The sequence below is a fragment of the Petaurus breviceps genome, unplaced genomic scaffold (genome assembly GCF_028583685.1).
Source record: "Petaurus breviceps papuanus isolate PSGF00001 unplaced genomic scaffold, PetGlider_PUasm1.0 176, whole genome shotgun sequence".
Lineage (NCBI taxonomy): Eukaryota > Metazoa > Chordata > Mammalia > Diprotodontia > Petauridae > Petaurus > Petaurus breviceps.
The window spans coordinates 16,450,766-16,472,518 of NW_027185771.1; the positions used below are offsets into that span (position 1 = coordinate 16,450,766).

Consider the following 21,753-nt stretch of genomic DNA (forward strand, 5'->3'; position numbering starts at 1 on the left):
CAGACGGCGCCTGGGGAGGAGGGGACTCATAGGTCGGGAGGTAGAGATCTCAGGAATGCTGACCCGCAAGCCCCGTCCATTTTTCATTCCCACGAATATCCCACTGGGGACAAATTATAGTGCGCGAATTTTCGCGCATGCGCAATAAAAGCATTCGTTCTGCGCACGCGCCCGTTGTCCCGTGAAGCCAGGAATCGTCATAATCCAATAGTTCTCGCCGGCCCTGGGTCACGTGACCTGGGCGGAGGAGATTGTCATCTGACTTGGCTGTCAGTGCCACCGCCCTGGCGTCGAGTCACCTGATCCGTGGGGGCGGGATCACATGCCCGGTCCGGTTCCGGTTCGGCAGTAGTTCCCCCTTTAAACTCCCCAAGTACCCGGGGCCGCCGCCGCCAAGATGTCGGCTTTCCCCGAGCTCTACTTCAACGTGGACAATGGCTATTTGGAGGGCTTGGTCCGGGGCTTCAAGGCCGGGGTGCTAAGCCAGTCGGATTACGTCAACCTGGTGCAGTGTGAGACACTCGAGGGTGAGCGAGGCCCGCCCGGCCCGGGGGTCTCATTACTTGATGAGAATGCCCATCTAGATCGGAAGAGCGTCGTGTAGGGGGGGGGGGGGGGGGGCGCGGGCGGGCGCGCCGCGGGGGGGGGGGGGGGCGCGGGGGGGGGGGGGGGGGCCCCCCGGGGGGGGGGGGGGGGGGGGGGGTAAGGCAACGCGAGGCTGGGCCCGGCGCGGGGAAGGAGTGAGGAAGGCAAGGTCTCGCCACCCGGCGCGGAGCAGGGCCCGCGGGGACACTCCTGGGGGTCCCGGGCCAGGCTCGGCCTCGCACGGAGCCCAGGCCGCGCTGCCCACTCTCTGCTCGGGGGCTAGAGCGAGTCGGGTCGGGGAAGGAGAGGCGGCACCGATGCCGAGGCCCCAGTGCAGAGCACACTCAAGGAATAGAAGGCTCTGGGGTGGGTTACGGGTAGAGGGGTCGGGGGGAGACCCGGAAGGTCATGGAGGAGAGTGGGGGGCCGCTCGTTTATCGAGGACTGGAGAGTGGGGAGTGGACGTGGGGACGGAGCCGGGGCTCGCCGGGTTGGCCCTGCCGGCCGCTCGCGTCTCTCATTGCCACATCTGCCCAGCCGAGCCGGCAGCTTCCTTCCTCCTCCTCTGGCCAGCTCTGCCCAGCAGGTGGAAGAGAGCTTCCTCTGAGCGGGGCCGCTTGTGGCGTCTTCCCCCTCTGCTGCCTCCTCCCGCCCTCCCGGCTCTGGGTCTGTCTTCTGAGGTCCAACCCGCTAATTCCAAATCCAATAAATAAAACCTGGGACTGTGGAGGTTCTGGGCGGGGAGGAGGCCGCTGTCCAGCACCGGAGTGGGAGGAGTTTTCGAGGGATGGGTCTGTGTTAGTAGCATCACACAGTAGGGAAGATCTTAGCCGCGTCGGTGTTTGGTTCGGGAAGACTGACTTGGGGCTTGAAACCTTTGGAAAATGTAAGACTGTAAGGTGAACTCTTGCTCAATTCCTTCCAAGGGTAAATATTCAAGATAATCCTTAGAGGCTGTATGTGTGACTCTCCTTGGGGGTGTGTGTGTGTGGAGACACTCCCTGGTTACTTCAGAGTTTCTGGAGTGGGCTGCTGGGAGAGGGAGGCTGCTGTTTGCTGGCGCTAAAATTGTAATGAATAAATAAATACTTTCAGGCACATATGCACTTAATTTCTATATGCTATCCCATTGGCAGTGCACATGAATGACCCCTCTTCTCCCCTTCACACTCACCTCCTAGGCGGGTTATTTTGTGATTTCCTTTCTACTTTGTCTTTTAACTATTTTAATCTGATTTTATCTAAATAAGATTGGAGGTGGAGTGTGAACAGTATTTTTGTCCTTATTTATCTAGGAATAATTATATTATTCCATTTCTGAAATCCCTTTCAATAAGATCCCTTTAAAAAAAAGAGTCCTTGAGGAACCACAAAGTGAACCAATATCTCCAATGACTTACTGTTATTTCTGGACAAAATGTGATCTGTATAATCTGGCATTTACAGACTTTCAAAAGCTGGTGACGACCTTCTTCTCTAGTCTGTCTGTCTCTTTTGTGTATGTACCTGTTCCAACCAAACTGGTTGCGACTCATTGTTCCTTGATCTAGGCATTCCCGCTCCCATTTCAGTGCTTTTGCACAGGCATCTTCTCTCTCATACCTGAAATTTGCTGCATTCTCATCTTTATCTCAGAATCCTTGACTTTTGTCAGATTGCTGCCACTTACAGGAAGCCTTTTCTGTTTCCCTCATTTGTTAGATTTCTTTCAGTAACAGTTTAACTTTCTACTTTAGAGGCAGCTCAATGTCCCTGTGGAGCTCATTGACCGTGGAGTCGGGAAGATCAGAGTTCAAATCCAGACTCACACTTATTAGCTGTGTGACCCTGGGCAAGTCACTTGACCTATCTTTGCCTCAGTTTCCTCAACTGTAAAATGGAGATAATAAGACGTATTACTTCACAAGGTTATTGTGGGGATCAAATGAGATGTTTGCATAGCATTTAGCATAGTGCCTGGCACATAATAAGTGCTATATAAGTGCTTCATTCCTTCCGCCTCTCCCTCTTCAGATTATCTTGTATTTACTTATCTGTAAGCATGTTGTAACTTCCCCATAGAATATAAGCTTCCTGAGGACAAGGACTACATCGTTTGTCTCATTTTCAACAAACACATATTATCCTCAGCATCTGACATAGTGCCTTTCACATCTTTTCAGTCAGTCACCCAGGTTCAAATCATCAGTCTTCCTAGGCTCTTTACCTCCCCCAATCCAGCCACTTTTCAGATCTGCCAGATTCCACCTCCACAAAACTGCAGCATTGCTATTTACAATGTAACTGCATCCTACTGTACTGAATTATTCCTGTCACACACTTTTCCAGCCAGACTGGTGCTCTTTGTTCCTTGTACTTGCATTCTGTGTACATTTGGTACCTTTGCACTGGATGTCCCCTAATCCTGGAATGTGCTTCCTTCTGGGGAGCTCTTCGTACCCCTAGGTCCCTATAAGATTCAAGCTGGCTTCCCTATCCTATATGAGTCTTCTCACGGATTCTTCCCTCCTCCTAGGATTCCTATCCCTGATTGACTTTGTACTCACCTATATACAGATTTTTCCCCTTAGTACAATGCAAGGTCCTTAAGGACATCAACTGGGTTTATCTTTGTATCCTCAGTGCCTAGAATAGTACCTTGCATAAAGTAGGCACTTAATGTCTATTGTAGATAATTAATAAAATGTTTGAACTATTGAATGGCGGCAGTGTAGTATGGTGGAAAGAGATGAGTTTGGAGTCAGGAGATGGTTCAAATTCTGATATTTATTCCTATGGGCAAGTTAATCTGTCTGTGCTTTAGTTTCCTCATGTGTGAAATGGAGATTATAGTTGTACTACCTACCTTACAGGGTTACTACAAATCACCATGTACATGTGCTGTCATTATATTCTATACAACATACAGGTGACTCAGGAGGAATCTTTGCACCTAGTGAAAGATCCCTAATGACTACCACCATCCAGCAGTAGATGGACCCTTCTATACCTCTACAACATACCTTCTAGACCAGGGGTAGGGAACCTGTGGCCTCAAGGTCACTTGTGGCCCTCTAGGCCTCAAGTGCAGCCCTTGGACTGAATCCAAACTTCATAGAACAAATCCCTTTAATAAAAGGATTTGTTCTATAAAACCCAGTTAATAGGCCGTATCTGAGGACCTAGAAGGTCACATGTAGCCTTGAGGCTTCCCCACCCTGGTTCTAGCCTTTGCTTTCTCCTCCTCCCTACCACAGATAATCCTAATGTAGTGGTACCTTTAGTAATAGCCTTCTCTCACATCAGATCTCACACCATAGCTCAGTTTTCTTCACCCTCCAGCAGTGATAGAACTGCTGATACCCCAGTGGCAGGGAGACTTATCTACCTGCTGGAAAATTTGAGGTATTTACTAAACACTTATTAGTATAAATTCCACTTTTAGAATCCTTTTCCTCTTTAGCTTCTAGCTTGAATGGCTTCAGTAGTGTTATGCTTTGAAGAAACACTGGACTTGGGTGCTGGAGACAGTTTTGTTACTGATAAGCAGTGTGGTGTGGAGCAAATAAATCACTTCCTTTCTGTGGGCTTCAATTTTTTCACCTATAAAATGAAGAGATTGGACTCAGTGATCTCTGAGGTCCTTAATGATTTATGAATACATTTTAAAATATCCTATCCGAAATCTGCTGCAGACAGAGTTCCTTTAACCAAAAACAGCCTGGGTATGGAGGATCTTGCTAAATGTATGAATGACATGCAGAGTGTTATATTAGAGGGTAAGTAGGGGAAGGATCATTGCTGATGGGGGTCAGGAGCGGTCTCGAGGAAGACGTGGCAGTTGATCTAGAATGTTCCAGATGTGAGCAGAGACAGAGTTTCCTGAGTTGTGCTCCAAGCACTGAGAATAGTCCATTTTGGCTAGACCATAGAGTATTTTTAGGAGAAGTAGTATGAGGCATTGTTGGAAAGTCATGGTGGCCCCAGATTTTGAAAGGGCTGGAATGCTTGGCTAAGACTGTAGATGTTATTGTCTTAGCCAAGATGATCTCTAAGAGCTGTACCTCTGTATGCTGTGATTTGATGATCTCTATCCTTCTGGTAACAAAGTTTATTGATCTTAGTCTTTGTTACTAGAAGTATTGATATTTAAGGTAATAGGTTGTAAGGGCCAAGTACATGGTCCTGCTGTCATACAATTGATAAGTCCAAGAATGGACTTGCTCTTTGAATAGACTTTGCTACTTGAAAACTGGCCTAGTAACAGAATTGGAATAATTTGTATGACTGAACAATTGCCTCGATGTGTATGTAGGAGTTAGTAGACTTGGATCCTGACCCTGCCAGTATCTAGCATTGTGATCTTGGACAAGTTATTTTGCTCTTTGTCTCAGTTTCCCAATCTGTAAAGTTAGGGAGTTGGACTATGTGATCTTTACGTTCCCTCTTTGCTCTAACATTCTTGGTCCTTAGACTGTGAACTGGGACAGATGACCATACACCAGCATGGTCATCACAGCTCTAGACTCTACTATCTGAGCTCTGTATTTCTAGAACCTAGATGATGAGGAGTAATTAGGCCTTGTTAAAGTGGCTCATACTACCATAATGCTCACAAAACTTTGTAGAACACTGTTCAAAGTTTAGATGATTCTTACCCCCATGAAGTTTACAGCCTAGAAAGGGGATGACACAAAGATAGATAACTTTAATATATAGTGATTTGTTGTTGTTGTTGTTGAGTTGTATCTGACTCTTTGTGACCCTGTTTGGGGTTTTCTTGGCAAAGATACTGGAGTGGTTTACCATTTCCTTCTCCAGCTCATTTTCCAGATGAGGAAACTGAGGCAAACAGAGTTGAGTGACTTGCCCAGGGTCATACAGCTAGGAAGTGTTTGAGGCCAGATTTGAACTTAGGAAGATGAGTCTTCCTGGCTCCAGACCAGCACTATGTCCATTGTACCATCTAGCTCCCCTTAAAACACAATGATACATACATTAGTGCATAATGCAGGAAGATTGTTACCAACAGTATCTTCATTTATGTTGTGAGATGCATCTCCCTGGCACTCTGGTCATCCAGAGATGTACAGGAGAATCTAATAATCAGAGGTTTACTTAATAGCTACAGAAATAGGGTGAAGAGAGTGGGGTGGTCTAAAGGGTTATTTCTGTCAAGTTGACAAGTCACAGTCCTCCACTATAGGGGGAACACATGTCAGTCTGACTGAGTAGTCAAAGTAGTCTCTTTGGTATCTAGAGTCATACTTAATCTCTCTGGGACTGAGTTTCTTCATCTATAAAATAAAGGGGTTAGACTAGACAATCTTTCAGAGTCTGTCCAGTCCCAACAGTCAGTGAGTCCATAACTTTTAACTCCCCATTCAGTTTTTTCCTTTCCTCTTCTAGACTTCTTACTGACTATCCCCTTTCTGCTTATATTTATGTTAAAATGACACATTTTCATAATTATTATATCATTTTACACTAAGAAAGCAACTTAGGGACTATTTTGTCCAATTTCATAATTTCACAGAAAAGGGAGCCCAGAGACTGGAAATGCTTTTACCAACAAGGTCATATAGCATATGTTTACAGTTTTATGTTGATTTTATTCTCTGACTGTTTAAAAAATATTATCACTTAGCCACATATCTCATAATCACAAAATGGATCACTTCTGGGAAGATGCCTTGTGAATGAAAAAAAAAACAACCTCAAATCGGTTATTAAGTACTTACTGTGCTAAATGCTGGGGATACAAGTAGAAAAAGATACAAATAGAAAAGCAGAAATAGTAATACCTGCTCTCAGAGCTCACATTCTAATGGAAGAAAAACATACAAGAGATGTCACCTACAAGTCAGGTGAAAAGGCCCTGTGATCCTTACCAGAGAGCAGAGCAGATGATAATGCTTTTTCTTTAATGTAATTTCCATGAACAAAAATCACATCTGTTTCTGATGCTGAACTGTTTGACAGCGTTTGACTTTGTAGGCTATAACTTTCTTTTCCAGGTCATCAGCTGTGGTTGCTAAGGAGGTGGGGGTCTGCCCTGGCTGCAGAAACAGTTTTTAGGTCTTGTCTCTACAGGATTTGCCTCCTGGAATAATGGCCTCTGGGGGTTTTGGCTAGAAGCAGAACCTGTGATCTGGGGGATCTTGACATGACATTCTGCAAACCCTTGTACTTAACCTTCCCATGAGTGGTATTGGTCATGGATTGGTATGGTGGGGGCAAAGAAGATGAGCCCCTTCTTCAGAGTAATTGCTCCCCTCCCTGGTACCTGTAAGGCCCATGACTGGAAGCAGAGTTAGTGGTCTGTGAGGTGTACTATTATTCCCAGGTCTCTTGCATTCAGAGGCCTGGTCTTTCTTCAGTTGGGTCTGAAGGGAGCTGATGGTCAAAGTGATAGCATTGGTTTGACTTGCTCTGGCACCTGCTGCCTTTTTGTCTTTTCCTTGAGCTACTTTGCTGCTTCAACTAGGCTGGCTTTCCTGCCTCATAGGTGGCAGTTTGTCTGCAGGTGGTAGGGATGGCTGGGCCCTTCTTTGGGTGTTGACTGCAGGGGCTGGACTGGAAGCAGGGTCAGTAGCCTGGAGTGGAGTTTGGGGGAGGGGGGGAGGACGGCATATTGCTCTTTCCAGGGCTCTTGGGTTCAGCATCTTGGCTGTCTCCACTGGGGTCTGAAGAGAGGTAGTGACAGCAGTAGTTTATAATCCAAGGGCAAGGAACCTTTTCTCTGTGAAAGGCTATAGACCTACAGGAAAAAGCAAAACAAAACAAAACTGAAAAAGCCAATCAAAGGCATCCTAGAGTATAGAACTGTGAGGGACCTTAGAGGTCATCTAGTTCAGTCTCTTATTTTACAAGAGAGAAAACTGAGTCATAGAGAAGGATGCTTGTTGCCCAAGGCCATCCAGGTCATAGAAGGCTGAATCAGGCTTTGATCCTCTGACTTCAAGTCCGGTGTGCTTTCCACAGCGCCATGCTGCCCCAATTAAATTGCTTTTTATTTGTGGTCTTCACTTAATTTACTCTACATTTAAAGAAGCATAACTCACCACCTCTTTTGGTCTTTACATTTTTAAAAATTAAATTTGATTCATGCCTTTTACCTTTTGTCCTATGGTTATTTCCCAATCCAATCCTCATTTGTAACAAATAAAAACAGCAAAAATGAACAACAAAGCAACTTTATTAGCAATAGTTTGCGCTTATAGTCCTTCATATCTCTACCAAGGGGAAGGAAATGTGTTTCTTCATCTGTTTTCCTCTTAGCGTTGTTTTATATTTGTACAGTTGTAGTCCTTGTGGGTATTTTTCTGCTGGTTCTGCTCACTTCACTCTATATTAGTTCACTTAAGTCTTCCCACGTTTCTCAGAATTCCTCATGTTCCATCTTCTCTGAATTCTTATTTTGTAAACATAAGTAATATTCCATTACATTCATCTGCCACAATATTTGTTTCTGATTGTAATTATTATAAAAAGTACTATTATTAATATATTGTTAGGTTTTAGACCTTTTTTCTGTCTTTGCCTCTTCAGGGGTATATATATATAATTTAGAGGGTCAAAGAGCATGTTAGTGACTTTTCTCCATTATTCCAAATAATTTTCTAGAGGGTTTAGATCAGTTAATAGCTCTTACTGTTGTTGTTTTGCAGTCATGTCTGACTCTTTGTGACCTCATTTGGAAGTTTTTTTGGTAAAGATACTAAAGTGGTTTGCTATTTCTTTCTCTGAGACAATTAGGGTCAAATGACTTGCCCAGGGTCACACAGCTAGTTAGTGTCTGAGACTGGCTGCATTTGAACTCAGGTCTTTCTGATTCAAAACTGAGCACTCTATCCACTGGGCCACCTAGCTACCCTACCAGGCAGCTCCACTAACAGCATATTCCCACATTCCCTCTAACAGTGACTATTTCTGATTTTATCATCTTTAATAACTTTATGGGTGTGAAATGAACCTCAGAGTGGTTATAACTTGCATTTCTCTTGTTAGATATTTTAAAAAAATTCTCCCATAGCGGATAGTTTGAATTTCTTTTTTTGAAAACTGTTCACATACTTTTATCTATTTACAATAACCTTCCATTCTTCTCTAAGTTATTTATGATGTAATCTTTAAATTTTAGATTAAGTATCTATTTGGAACTTATTATGGTATATGATATCTCACCCACTTTAAAAATTAATAACAAGAAACAAAATGCTTCATTACATTAATCAGAGTGTATCCAGTAAAAATGATCAAACATTTTTTAAGTGTCTACTCTCTGCAGAAGACCTGTCCTATAATAGTTACTGAGGGAGGGAAAAGTACACATTTTTTTTTTACCTGAAGAATTTAAAGTCTCCTGAGGGAGAATGTGATATGTACACAAATTAAGATGGGAAGGAGCCAGTTGAGAGGGAAAGATTGAAAATCCAGAGAAACAGGATGATTGCTGGAGAAAGTTGCAAAGATTGTGGAGGTGAGCCTAAAGCTGGGCCTTGAAGAATGAATACGTAGCAAAGGGATATTATCCTCATAGAGTGCAAAGGTAAAGACAGAAATTAGCATGGTCTGTGAGGAACACAGTGAGAAAACTGACCTGGTTGGATGGGAAGGAATGAGAGGTAAGGTTGAGTATAAAGGATGAGGGCAGTTTATCTATACTAAAAGTATTTTTCTGTTCCAAATTATAGTTAGTCCAGGGAGAGACATCCATTAGTAGAGAGCAGAGAAAGAGAGGAGGGAGAGAGGAAGAAGGAGAAAGAGGGGTGTGTGTATGACAGACAGACATGTCCAGAGGTAGAGGGAGATACAACCATCTAGGAGCAAGAAAGGAAAGAAGAGGAAAAAGAGAAGAGATATTAAAAGTGAGAGAGACCAGCAGCTCATGTCCTCCCATCCCCAGTCTTCATAACTTCTGCATGCCAGGTTCTCTATTTTAATGTTCCAGTTTCCTGTCTTATCCAAAAACTTGCCAAGGGCTTCCCTTTGCCCAACTTCTTAAAACTCTCATCCAAGCCTCTATTCTGATAAAGAAACCCTAGTCCTCCCTTGCATAATTGATGTAGCATCACTGAATTCTCACTTTAGACGCTAATGAAAAGGGCCTACCTGTTCTTAGGCTGAGTTCCTTTCATGTATGTTACGAAGCTCTTGTAGACTTTGGAGTTTCTTGCAGGGTGCCTCTCAAATTTCTATTTTGCCCTTTTAATTTCAGGTCCTCACCTGACCTGTCATGCTTTGGGGTTCTTCCCTAATTCTTCTTGCTTAGGGAAGGCTTCCTTTTTATGGAAGTTGCCCTGTTTCTTGCAGTAATTTCTGACTTGCCTTATTAATCATAGTAAGATTTTCTTTAGGTGGTTGGTCTTCTTGATTCTTAAAGTATATTTTCACTGGCTGCCAAAAAATGTCTTTTTGAATATTCTCCCAAGCTGGATTATTCACACTTTACTGCTCCCTTTCATTTTTTCTTTAATATCAACATAAAATTATAATTCCTTTTTCTAAAATTGAATAAGCACATTATATATATATATATATATTGTTTTTCCTTCTGCTGTCATGATGCTAAGTTAAACTATTTCTCAGAACTCAATTTTGCTCTTCTGTAGGGGGTAGTCAGACTATATGATCTTCATAGTCCTTTCCCTAACATTCTTGAATCCCATGATTTTGTGTAATTATCCCTGTTATCTGGAGATTCACAGACTCTCTTAGGAAGGAAAGATGGAGTAAAATGACCATCATGTGCAGTTTTAAAAGCCAAGTTGCATTTTCATAAGCATGGAGTTATATGGGTTTTGACAAATGCTTGTTCCTTTCCTTTTAATATTAGGCAGAGAGGTACCTAATAGTTTAGGAAATTGGCTTCAGGTTGATTGAGATCAAATTGAGGACTGAGTGACAGGTTCTTTACTCCTGTTGTAGATTCAAATTACTTTCATGGAAGGTGGATTCTTCTTAGCATTCTTCATCAGACCAACAGTTTCCTTCATCTGATCAGCAGGTGCCTGTGTGAAATTTTGTCTCAGTCATCTTGTTTCCTAAATTTGAGGGTTTATTTTTTTGGGGGGGTCATCCCCCATCCCCTGCTTCCTGATTAGAGCTTTTTTTTTTATTGATACCATATAGTATAAGGATAGAAGGATCTGAAAAGCCTTTCTTCTGGTTAGTGATTTTAGTGCCCTTTTTAGTAAACATCCAAGTATCTTTCAGACATGTGGCATCAAATCTGGCCTTCTAGGGAGTGAATATAGTCCCATCCTTAGGAGGCTGGGACTATTTGAGGTGATGAGTTGATAACATGCTGTAGTAAAAAAAAAAAATTCAGAAGATCTCATTAAGAATCTCACCTGTGATATTTATGAGCTATATGACCCTGGGCTAGTAGCCTCAATTTCTTCATCTTTTAAATAGGGATAAGCAAGAGTAATGATCTGGGAGTTAAAGGACCTAGGTTTGCTCCTTTGCTGTGCTATTTATTTTCTGAATGACCTCGAGTAAGTCACTTTTCCTTGATCTGTTTTCTCCTTTATAGAATAAAGATCTTAGAATAGATGACCTTTAAAGAACCCTTCCATCCCTAAAACTTATAATTAGGTGAATACTTGCACTGTTCACCACATGGGGTGTTTTCAACTAAAATACAGTAGGATTTACAAAGTGGTATGTGAGTATGAGTTAACTGTTATCCTCCCAGAAATCGAAATAAAGGATCCCATTTCTTCTGAGCAGTCCATATATTGAATAGCCATTATAATATGCAGCATGGTGTAGTAGAAGGAGCATGAATTCAGAATCAAAGCGTTCAAATCCTTATCTGTGTGACTCTGGCTAAGCTGTAGCTTCTCTCAGAGTCTCAGTTCCTTCATCTATACAGTGAGGTGTTTGACTCAGTGGACCTCTCAAGCTCTCAGTCCCATGATCCCATAAACTGTTTTCTTTTTATCTCTCGATCATAGTTCTTTGTGGAGATTGATGAACCTGCTTGTCCCTTCCCCAAGATAGCAGACCATTAACCCCAGGGGTGATCAGACCAATGATAGGTAAGTTAAGTCTCAAATTCACCCAAAATCACAAATTGCACAGCCTGAGAAAGAGACTTCATAGCCAACTTCCAGGGATCCAGGGGTCCCCCTGCTGGGGAGAAGGGGGCAGAGAGGAGGAGGTCAAAACTTTTCACAATAATTAAGATATTTTAATGTCTAAGCACAGTAAATACTGGTAGGTATAGTTCACATAAATAAAAGTTCTTTGGGGGGAGGTGGTCCTCAGTATTTTGAGAGGGGGATCTTGAGACCACAAAGTTTGAGAAGCACCAGCAGTCTTGGAGAGTTTGAGAACTCCATCAGGATCCTGGCATAGAATTCAGGTTATAACCATGTGACCAAGTGCCTATTAGAGGCACCTTATCTGGGAGACAAATTAAGGTCAAGGTTCTGAATTAGTGAACCAAGGGATTAGATTCATAGAAATTATCTTTTCCATCCTGTGTTTGAGCAGGGCTCTCCACTCCAATACCTCCAACAAGTCTGGACTTGAAGTGATGGGGCAGTCGATTCTACTTCTGGGTAGCTCGGAGAGTTAGCATTGAGCCTGAATCTTCCTCTACAGTTCACGGACATTACTCAAATGGGTCTGGCATCTCTTTGGTGGGCGAGTTCCCTCTAAGGATAATGGATCACAGTCCCTCTTTCCCACCAGCCCAGTGCCATTCTTGTTCACCTGCTCCCCAAGGGGCATGTCCCAGGGTGTCCACCCAATGGCCTAGAGGCCTTTGCTGCTTTCCCTTAACTTTGAGAAGACACCAGTGATGCTCCCAGCCTAGCCATTGGCTTGCCTCTTGCCACACAACCAGCCCATCTTCTCTTCCCACCCTACAGTGCTTTGATGACATTCTTCACTTATTTTCTTAAGTGCTTGTATGTTGCAGGCTCCTCACACCTGTGAGGTCCCACTGGGATGCCTCCCCTGTAGGAGGATGCCTCCCTCCTCAAAAGCTTTGCCTGTAGAACACAAGCTCTGGCAGGTCTTACCATGCTAGAAGACTTTCATGTCTGACCGCAGTAACAGGCAGAATCCATTTTCTAAAGATTACCCAAACTAATTTTGGACAGACACATCATCAGTAGAGGCAGCTGGTGGTGTACTGTGTAGAGCCCTGGATCTGGGGTCAGGAAGACCTGAGTTCATTTCTGGCTTCAGACATTTACCAGCTGTGTAATCCTGGGCACCTCTCTTTGCCTCAGTTTCTTCAACTGTAAAATGAGGATAATAGTAGCACTTACCTCACAAAGTCGTGAGGATCAAATGAGATATTTGTAAGTACTTAGCACAGTGCCTGCAGATAGTAGGTATTATATAAATGCTTCCTTCCCTTCTCCCCAGTAAATTGACCCACCTATTGATTAAATTGGGAGATGGGGGGATATAAGCAACCCATGAAACAAAACTGAAACCTGTCTTTCAGTCTTCTTGTGGCCCCTTTCTCCTTTTGCAATGCTAATGGCAGGAAAGGGGGCAGAAAGTTCTAAGAATCACAGAGTTGTTTTATGGCTGTCAGTTTGTGAGTTTGTTAAATGTGAGATCTTTGTCCAATGACCAGTAAAGGAACATATTAGAGATGTTATTCCTAGTTTATTAATATTATTATTATATTATTGATATTATTATTATATTATTATCCTGTGTGCAAGGTGCTAGTGAAACAACAGTGAAAAGAGGGCAGTCTGCCCATGGGGAGTTTGTGGTCTACTGGTCTTAGGATAAAACTTGCCAAAAGAAAGTGATATATGGAGCGATATAGGGGGGGAGGGAGGGGACCCTCAGCAGATGGGATCAGGGAGGAGGTGTTTGAGTTGGGCCTCAAAGAAAGAAAAGGATTTTAACAGGGAGAGCTATTAGGGGATGCCTATTCCAGACACATGAAAAGTAGTAGTCAGGGAGAATGCAGGCCCAAAAGGACAGAATTGTAATGGTATGATGAGAAGTGAGGAGATGAAAGCAAATAGCAGTAGAATGTATGAAATACAAAGACCCAAGAGACCCTAGGGCATTTCACCTGTTACCTTTGGTCCATTTCATATACCACCAACATATAGTAGCTGTTCACCAGATCTTAGTGAAGGCCTGAGGCATTTTTCTTCCCCAGATCATACTTTCTGGCCTGCTATATGACCTCTCGGTTATAGGCTCTGAGAACTAGCAGGAATTGTAGATATTTTCTAATCCAATTCTCCTATTTTATAGATAGGGATGTTGAGGCCCAGAAAAAAGAACACTTTGGTTGAGATTTAGCAGGTAGTGAGCATCCAAACCAGGGCTGGAATACTTGTCTTTTGACTCATGGTTGAAGCCTCTCCCCCTGAGGGTTATGTTGCTCTCACCAGGGTGGTGAAGAACATGCCGTGATTGCTGCTCTCAGTCCAGATACCCCTTTGCTTAACTCCCTCTTCCCATGCTAGAGCTCATCCCACCCTCTTTTTTGATTTATTTCCCTGTCTTCCACATTGTTAATGTTGCCATCTCTTCAGTTGATTACATCTTGTTCCAGTTTATGTTTTACACAGATTTGTATCGGCTAAGATGTTTATAGTAATGTCAGCAACAATCCACATTCTACTTTGGTTACAGAACTCCTGTTTCACAATGTTTATAGCAGGGATCCAGTGTTGGAATGGGCACTGATTGTTATGAACATAAACTTTCTCTATTTGGTCTTTTTCCCCTTCTTTCCCTTGGCCTGGTTTCTGATGTTGTGCCAGACCTCTATAACTTACTGATGAAAACCAGAAAATCATAGGTTCATAGGGTTGAGAGCTGGAGAAGGAGGAGCTTAGCTATCATCTAGTTTTCCCCATTTTACAGATAATGAAAGTGAGGCCCAGAAAGATCAAGTGACTTGCATAAATAACAAGGGGCATAGCAGAGATTCACACTCAGCTCTTCTGACTCCAGACACAGTATTCTTTTAATTATACCAGGTTGTTTCATGTACTGTCAAACCTTTTTCCTTCAAAACCCTTAGGAATGAATTTATAGATCCATGAATTGTTAAACTTATAGTTTAAAGAGACCTTAGAGATCCATCTGTGGATCTTTATCCCTTTATCTTACAGATGAAGAAACTGAGGGCCAGATTGGCTTGTTTCTGGTCAAGGCTTTCTAGACTGACAGATTTTCAAACGGAGACTTTCTCCTTTTAAAATTGGATACAAAACTCTCTAAACCCTTACGCTCCTCTCTTCTTAAAAATAACGGACCAAATGTTGCAATATTTTTGTAGTGACTTAACGTTATGATCATCAAGGTCACCGTGCTTATAGTATGATGGAAAAACATCTAGTGTTAGGAGACCCTGTGCTTGTCTTTACTCTGTCACAGAAGCGTGGGCCATTCACTTTTCCTCCTGCCCAGTAACTTCTTCCGTTTCTGGCATGGTAGGAAATCCTGGTGGAGACTTGGTTCCCCCTGCTGGACTCTTCCTGAAGGAGATGGGGACCTCCTGTCTGTGATCCTGTGACCATTCTAATCCTATACAATCCAATAAACGCAGGCTAAGTGCTAGGGATATAATAAAAAGAAATTTCCTGCCCTTGAGGAGCTTACGATCTAAAGGGGAAAACAACTTACAAAATGAGATAGGGAAGCGGGGGGGAGACACAGGATACCAGGGGGTACCCAGGGCGTCTTGTTCTATGGAGTAGAAGCCAGGTAGGGCAGCAGATGCACAGTGCCCCAGAGAGCTGATTGTCAAATCCATCTGAGAGTCCAGATTCTGCCTTCTGTAAAGGAAAGCAGCAGGAAGAGCTGAGTACTCTGCCCTGCACACAGAGGGAAGAGGAGGTGCTCATATAAGCAGCATGGCATTGATGTAGGAATCTTAGGAGAGCATCTTGTTCTGTGAGTGGAAACCAGATAGGGCAGCAGATGCACAGTGCCCCAGAGAGCTGATTGTCAAATCCATCGTCACCCCTTTATTCTGTTCACACACAAGCGCCACCCTAGTGCAGGCCCTCTGAGCTTTTACCCAGACTGTGTCAATAGTCTCCTACTGGGTCTGCCTGTCTCAAGTTTTTCCTCCCCTTGAATCCCTCCTCCTCAGACTCTCAAGGTGATTTTCCTAAAGTGCAAGTATGACCATGTCACTGCCCTACTCAATAACCTCCAGTAACTCCCTTTTACCACTAGGATCAAATATATGCTCTCTGGTATTTAAAGCTCTTCAAATTCTATGCACTTCTTATCCTTACAGTCATTTTACTCCCCTTCGCTCATACTATGGCTCAGCTACATTGTATTTCATTGCACAAGGTGTTTCATTTTTTGCATTCACACATTTGTACTTACTGTCTCCTGGGTCTGAAAGGCAATCTCTAGCCTCCGCTGCCACTTAGAATCCATTTCAAGACAAAGTTTAGGACTGAAGCTTGCTACTGCCACTCCCTCTGAAGTTTGTCTTGAATCCGTTTTGTATTTATCTTAGATACATGTATTGTATTTATGTACATCTTATCTCCTCATTCAAATGGAAGCCTCTTGAAGGCAAGGATAGTTTTTTGCTTTTTTTTTTTTAAATCCCCTTCTCCCCCATATTTTGCACAGTGCCAGAAACATCGTAGGATTGCCCATAACCAATGCTTGTTGATTGACGGGTTGATCTCATCACCCTTATCCCAGATGTCTCTTTCTCTTGGCTGCCCCATTCCTATCATTGGCTCTGTCATCTGATTCTTCTCTCCCTTCATCCAAAGGTGACCAAGTCTGGGTGACAGGAAAAATGGTGATCAAAAAGAGTGAGTTAAATTTGGACATACTGAATTAAAATGATCCAGTTCAACTTATTTAATGCCTACTCTCTGCAAGGCATTGCAAAGACAAAACCAAAACAGTCCCTGCTTTTGAACTTAAAACAATGCCATTTGAGGTTATAGCAGAGGTCATGAAAGGCTGAAGAGGGTGGCAGGCTGTCCAAGTGAAGAAGGCCCACAAGCTTTGGTAAGTGCAAGGGAAAGGTCCTGCACTGGAGGGATAGGACTTGTAGAAATTGACAGTTGACACGATAATGTGAGAGAAGAGGTGCCCAGCCCCTGGCTTCTGAGGGCAGGAGAGTTAGTTTACATAGAGGCAGGTCATAGATCACAAATTTAGAGCTGAGAAGGACCTGAGCAATCAGGCCACCTTATTTTACCAGTGAGGAAACTGAGGCACAGGGAGAACAAGAGTTCTAAAATCATAGAGTGAATAAAGTCACAGAGGCAGAAGTGGAATTTAAATGAAGATTCTCAGGACCCCCCCCCCCAATCTAGTGTTCTTTTCATCACACCATGGCAGATTCCCAAAGAACAAACCCAAGATGATGAATATGGGAGACAGAGTAAATGGTGTTGTTATAGTGGAATCAGGAGGAGTAGCAGACCCACAGTGTGACAGATTGAGCTCAGTTTGGGCTGTGTTGAATTGAAGTACTGGTGGTTGGTCCTAAATGTTCCTTGGCACCTCTAGCTAGCTAACTCTCCCTGGCCCCACCAAGGGGAAAACAAACTAAGCGTGATCACTGCCCTTTCCCAAGGGACAGGCATCCTCTTACTTTCCAGTTATTTTCTTCTTTTCCTTTCTTTTAAACTCCTCTCCCTCCTCCAGACTCTGAAGTTGAAGGTTTCTTGGTGATGACTGTTCCCTCTGTACTGTTTTCCTCCCACTTAACCTTCCCTCCTTCAAAAAAGAAATATCTCTGTTAAGTTAAATATACTTCTACATTAAAGTGTGTGTGTGTGTGTGTGTTCAGCCCTTCTTTGACTGGCCTGCTTGAGTGATGTTCACCTGATATCTACTCCCCATTTTTTTCCTCCATGTTTGTACATTCTTCTCCAGTGCCCACTTATGAGGAATAGTGAGTTCCACTCCCTTCTTCCTCCTTTGTATATTAGTAGTATACTAGTAGTGTATTCCTTTTTACCTTCCCATTTCTTTCCCCTCTCTCTCAGAACAGAAGCAACCCACCTCCACTTGGTGCCTGAGATCTCTGTGTTCTGGACACAGCTCTGCCACAGCAAGCAGTGTGAGCAGGTAATAGGCACTTCCTGGATGTAAAACACTGTATGAGTTGTAATTCTGTGTGTCTAGTAGAATATGAGCTTCTTGAAGGCAGGGGCTTGTTAACATTTATCTTTACAACCCCAATTTCTTACTTATTCAGGTAGTTAATAATATTCCCTGTTCACCAGTATTTTCATAGAATTGTGATCTTAATGAGCTCTTCCTTCTTTCAGAGATGCAGATTGCACTTGAATACAAAGGGAGATGAGACATAGGCCATGCCCGAATATTCTTTACAATCTAGGAGTCTAAGTCCATTTTTTTTTTTGGACTTCAATTTTCTGCATCTATAAAGTTAAGTTATAAATACTCTGTGTCTGAATTCTTTTCCAGCTCTATCTCTGTCCCCCTAGGCATTTTTCAATTTATTTATTTATTTTTAGTTTTCAGCATTCATTTCCAGAAGATTTTGAGTTACAAATTTTTCTCCCAGTCTTTCCTCTACCCCCACCTCAAAATAGTGAGCCTACTGAATACCCTTTCCCCCAATCTGTTCTCTCTTATATCCTCCCTCCTACTCCCCCTAACTTTCTACTAGGGCAAGATGGATTTCTATAAAAAACAAGTCTTTTAAACATTTATTTTTAAAACTTTGAGTTCCAGATTCTTTCCCTTCTTCCCTCTTCACCCACCCCCACAGGGAAGATAATTCAATATAGGTTGTACATGTGTAGTTTCGCAAAACATTTCCATAGTAGTTATATTGTGAAAGACTAACTGTATTTCCCTCCATCCTATCCTGCCCCCAACTTATTCTGTTTTCTCCTTTGATCCTGTCCCTTTTCAAAAGCGTTTTCTTCTAACTATGCCTTCCCTTCTCTCATCCCCTCTCTTATCCCCTTCCTCCCTACTTTCCTGTAGGGTAAGATACCCAATTGACGCAGGCATTTTTGACTGAACTCCTGACCAGGAGCTATGACCTGAATTATCCATGATATTCTCCCGTCCAACACAAGATGGCAGAAAAGGACCGTCCCTTATCCTTTTCTACGTCTTCCTGCCTTCTCCTTCCTCTGGCCACCAGAGGTCCTTGGAGAGAGAGAGTTTTCTCTGTGAGGTTTACCATCTCCTTCACCCCTCATCATCCTCTTCCTTGGTGGCTTGTTCTGGCAGAGTGGAAGACCTGAGGTCTCTAGTCTGACTTGCTTCTCCTAACTCCCACTAGTTTTGTCCCTTCCCTGCCCATTCCTTCTTTTCTTTGGGTCAAAGGAGAGACAGCAGTGGGTATTCCTTAGATGGGAGAAAGAGATATGTCAATGTTTGCTCCAAGGCCAACCTTTTCTGGTTGAGGGTACCGTGCTTCATCTTATCTCTGCCTATGCTTTACCTACTAAGATCTACTGTTTCATGATGGAGAGTAAAAGGCTCCTTTTTTAGACTTAAAAGGTTTTTCTGCCTCTATTCTTTCTCACCTCTAACCCAGTTCTTCACCCTTTCCTAAACGGATTCCATTGCTACCATACTCAAAAATCATCAGTGATTCAATATTACCTTCTGGATAAATTCCTTAGATGGACATTTGAGGCTCTCTACTTTCTGGGGATTATCCCCCTCTCCTGGCCACACACATTATCTCATCTTACTGTCTTCCAACTGCCCTCCATTCTAGCCAGACTGGATTGCTGTTTTCCCTGAATGTGAGTATTAGGCTTTCTTTCCTCTGTGCCTTTGTGTGTGATATGTCTAATTTTTTTCCCCCTTTCCTTCATTTGTGAAATTCCTCGTTAACTCAGACATCTCCTCAAGGAAACTTTGCCTGCTCCTAGCATTTGGGAATGCCTTTTATTCAGTCCCCATGACCTAACAAAGCACTTTGTTTTTTTATGTCTTGAAATCCTACCAGGGATTTTAGAGCTCATTGGGTCCAGTCCCTTCTGTTCCTTCCCCTTACTACTGTTGACGTTACAGCTTTAGGGGGAGGTAACAGTAAACTCAACACTGTTTGCTTAGTCATAAGCCTCAATATTTTTTGAGGAATAACCTTGGATGCCTGACATAAAACCATAAAGCAGGGCTACATGGCATGGCCTTCATTTGGAAGTAGGTCAGACCTATATGTCCCAACATTTATAGGAATTGCAAAGTAGCCAAGCAGATCAGCTTTAGTAAGGGCCATAGGTGCCAGAGGGAATGAGAAGAGAAGGAAGTCATCTCTGAGTTGGGGCCTGACAGTGAGCAGCACCTAAAGTTTTTACCTTTTGCTGTGCATTTCTCTAGAATCTTTTCCCTTTTCTTAGCGATTCATAGAGATGGGGATCAGACCTAGGTCCTTGCATATCACTGTTACCTGGAACTTACCCTAGGACCCTATGGGCATCCTCTCAGAAGGAGCCCACAACCAAAGAGCAGGACTATATGGGGTTAGTAAGGCCCATTTCCAGCCAGGCAATGTTTTGGCATTACTAGCAGGCCTGGTGAGACCCCCTCATTTCCATGAGCTGTTATCTAGCAGTTATCTTTGGACTCTGCCCCTTATTCCATTTCTTTTTTCTGATGTGCCTCCTTGATGTGAATGTGGAGGACTCTGAAGGGAGACAGCAGTTGGTGTCCACCAGACAGAGTGTACTGTGGAAAAAGCAAGAGGGTGCTTGGGTGAATTTAGTGGTTCTGGAAGAGAACCTCAAAAGCTGGGGCCCAGAATGGCCCAGAGAGTAGAAAGAAGAGAGGAAGGAGGGGAGAAAAGGATTTATTAAGCACTTAACAATATGCCAGTTGTGTTAAGCCCTTTATCTCATTCGATCCATTATCCCCATTTTACAGCTGAGGAAACTGAGGCAGACAGGTTAAGTGACATGCCCAGGGTCACACAACTCAGAAATATCTGTGAATGTATTTGAACCCAATTCTTCATGACTCCGAGCCCAGTGGAGTGGCAGTGAAGGGACTGGAATAAGGGGAAAATTGATAATCAACTAGAGGGTTCTCTGGGGGCTCCTGCACACCTAGCCAGAGGTGATATGCCCATTGAATAACTCCTGGGATTATGCCCTTAGGAGTATTGACCTTGTGATTTGTGGGGTGTGCCTCCAGCTCCTTGTTACCTGTTCTCCCCACCAAGGGCCTGGTTTTACTTGGCTGGGATAGGTCACCTTCACAGAGATGCCAGGGGAAGAGGCTAGAACATGACAGGTTCAGTTTGTAGACCTTGACCTACTAGATAGCCAGCATTCTGGATGAAGATCTTGAAAGAGAGGTGGCTCATTGGGGAGGGGAGGGGTAGAATATATTCAGAAATAAAGATATAAAAGAACAAGATAGGGCTTTTTTTTTTAAGTTAAAAAGACCCTGACAGACTAGATGATGGATTGAATCTACTAATTTTGAAATTTATTAGAGATATGTGAAATTTTACATTTTCATGAAAAAAAAATAAAATTTGCAAGGGGAAGTATAACTCTGTTCCTTTAACTCCTAGCCTTGTTTCATATGAAAATCCGAGGGAGTTGAGAAAATGTGCTTCCCTTCATTATAGAAGTCAGGGACTGTATGTATATATGTTTCATATTCTATCAGACTGTCCATATTTTGATCTTGCTGGACTGTTTTCTTAAAAAATATTTTTTTAAACAAAGAATGGGTTATAAAGCATATATTGGGGGATAGATATATTTGAAAATGAATGTGATACAAAGAGAAAAAGCATCAATTAGCATGATCTAGGAGTTTTGGTGAACTGGGAGGGTATTGTGAATCAGCAATGTGCTATGGCAGCTCAGAAAGCTGCTTTGAGAGGCATCATGTTCACTGTCAGAAGATACTGGTCCTGAGACCTATGCCTAGAGGGTCATAATTCAGTTGTAGGTGCCATATTTGAAGAAGGATATTGACCAGCAGAAGAACATGCAGAGATGGGCAGGAAAGCAAGTAAACTGTTAACTTGGCTCCATGAGTATTGCTGGAAGGACGTTGGCATACTTACCCTGAAGAAGAAAAGCGTTATGAATGGATGTGATGTGGTACCGTGTTTCCCCGATAATAAGACCTATCCCGAAAATAAGCCCCCCTTACTGTGTAAGATTCCTCTAAAATAAGCCCTCCCCCCAAAATAAGCCCTATTGAGATTGCTACTGTAGTGAAGGTGATCCCCTG

The 21,753-nt window shown here is 43.0% G+C and overlaps 1 protein-coding gene across 1 annotated transcript in view; it reads left to right on the plus strand.

Moving 5' to 3' along the window:
- Positions 1 to 226: 226 nt before the first annotated feature.
- ATP6V0D1 (ATPase H+ transporting V0 subunit d1) overlaps positions 227 to 21,753 on the plus strand; it is a 102,788-nt gene continuing 81,261 nt past the window's right edge. The window contains exon 1 of the mRNA XM_069085757.1: positions 227 to 527. Coding sequence (XP_068941858.1) covers positions 398 to 527 — 130 coding nt within the window. The 5' untranslated portion in view covers positions 227 to 397. The remainder of the gene's footprint in view (positions 528 to 21,753) is intronic.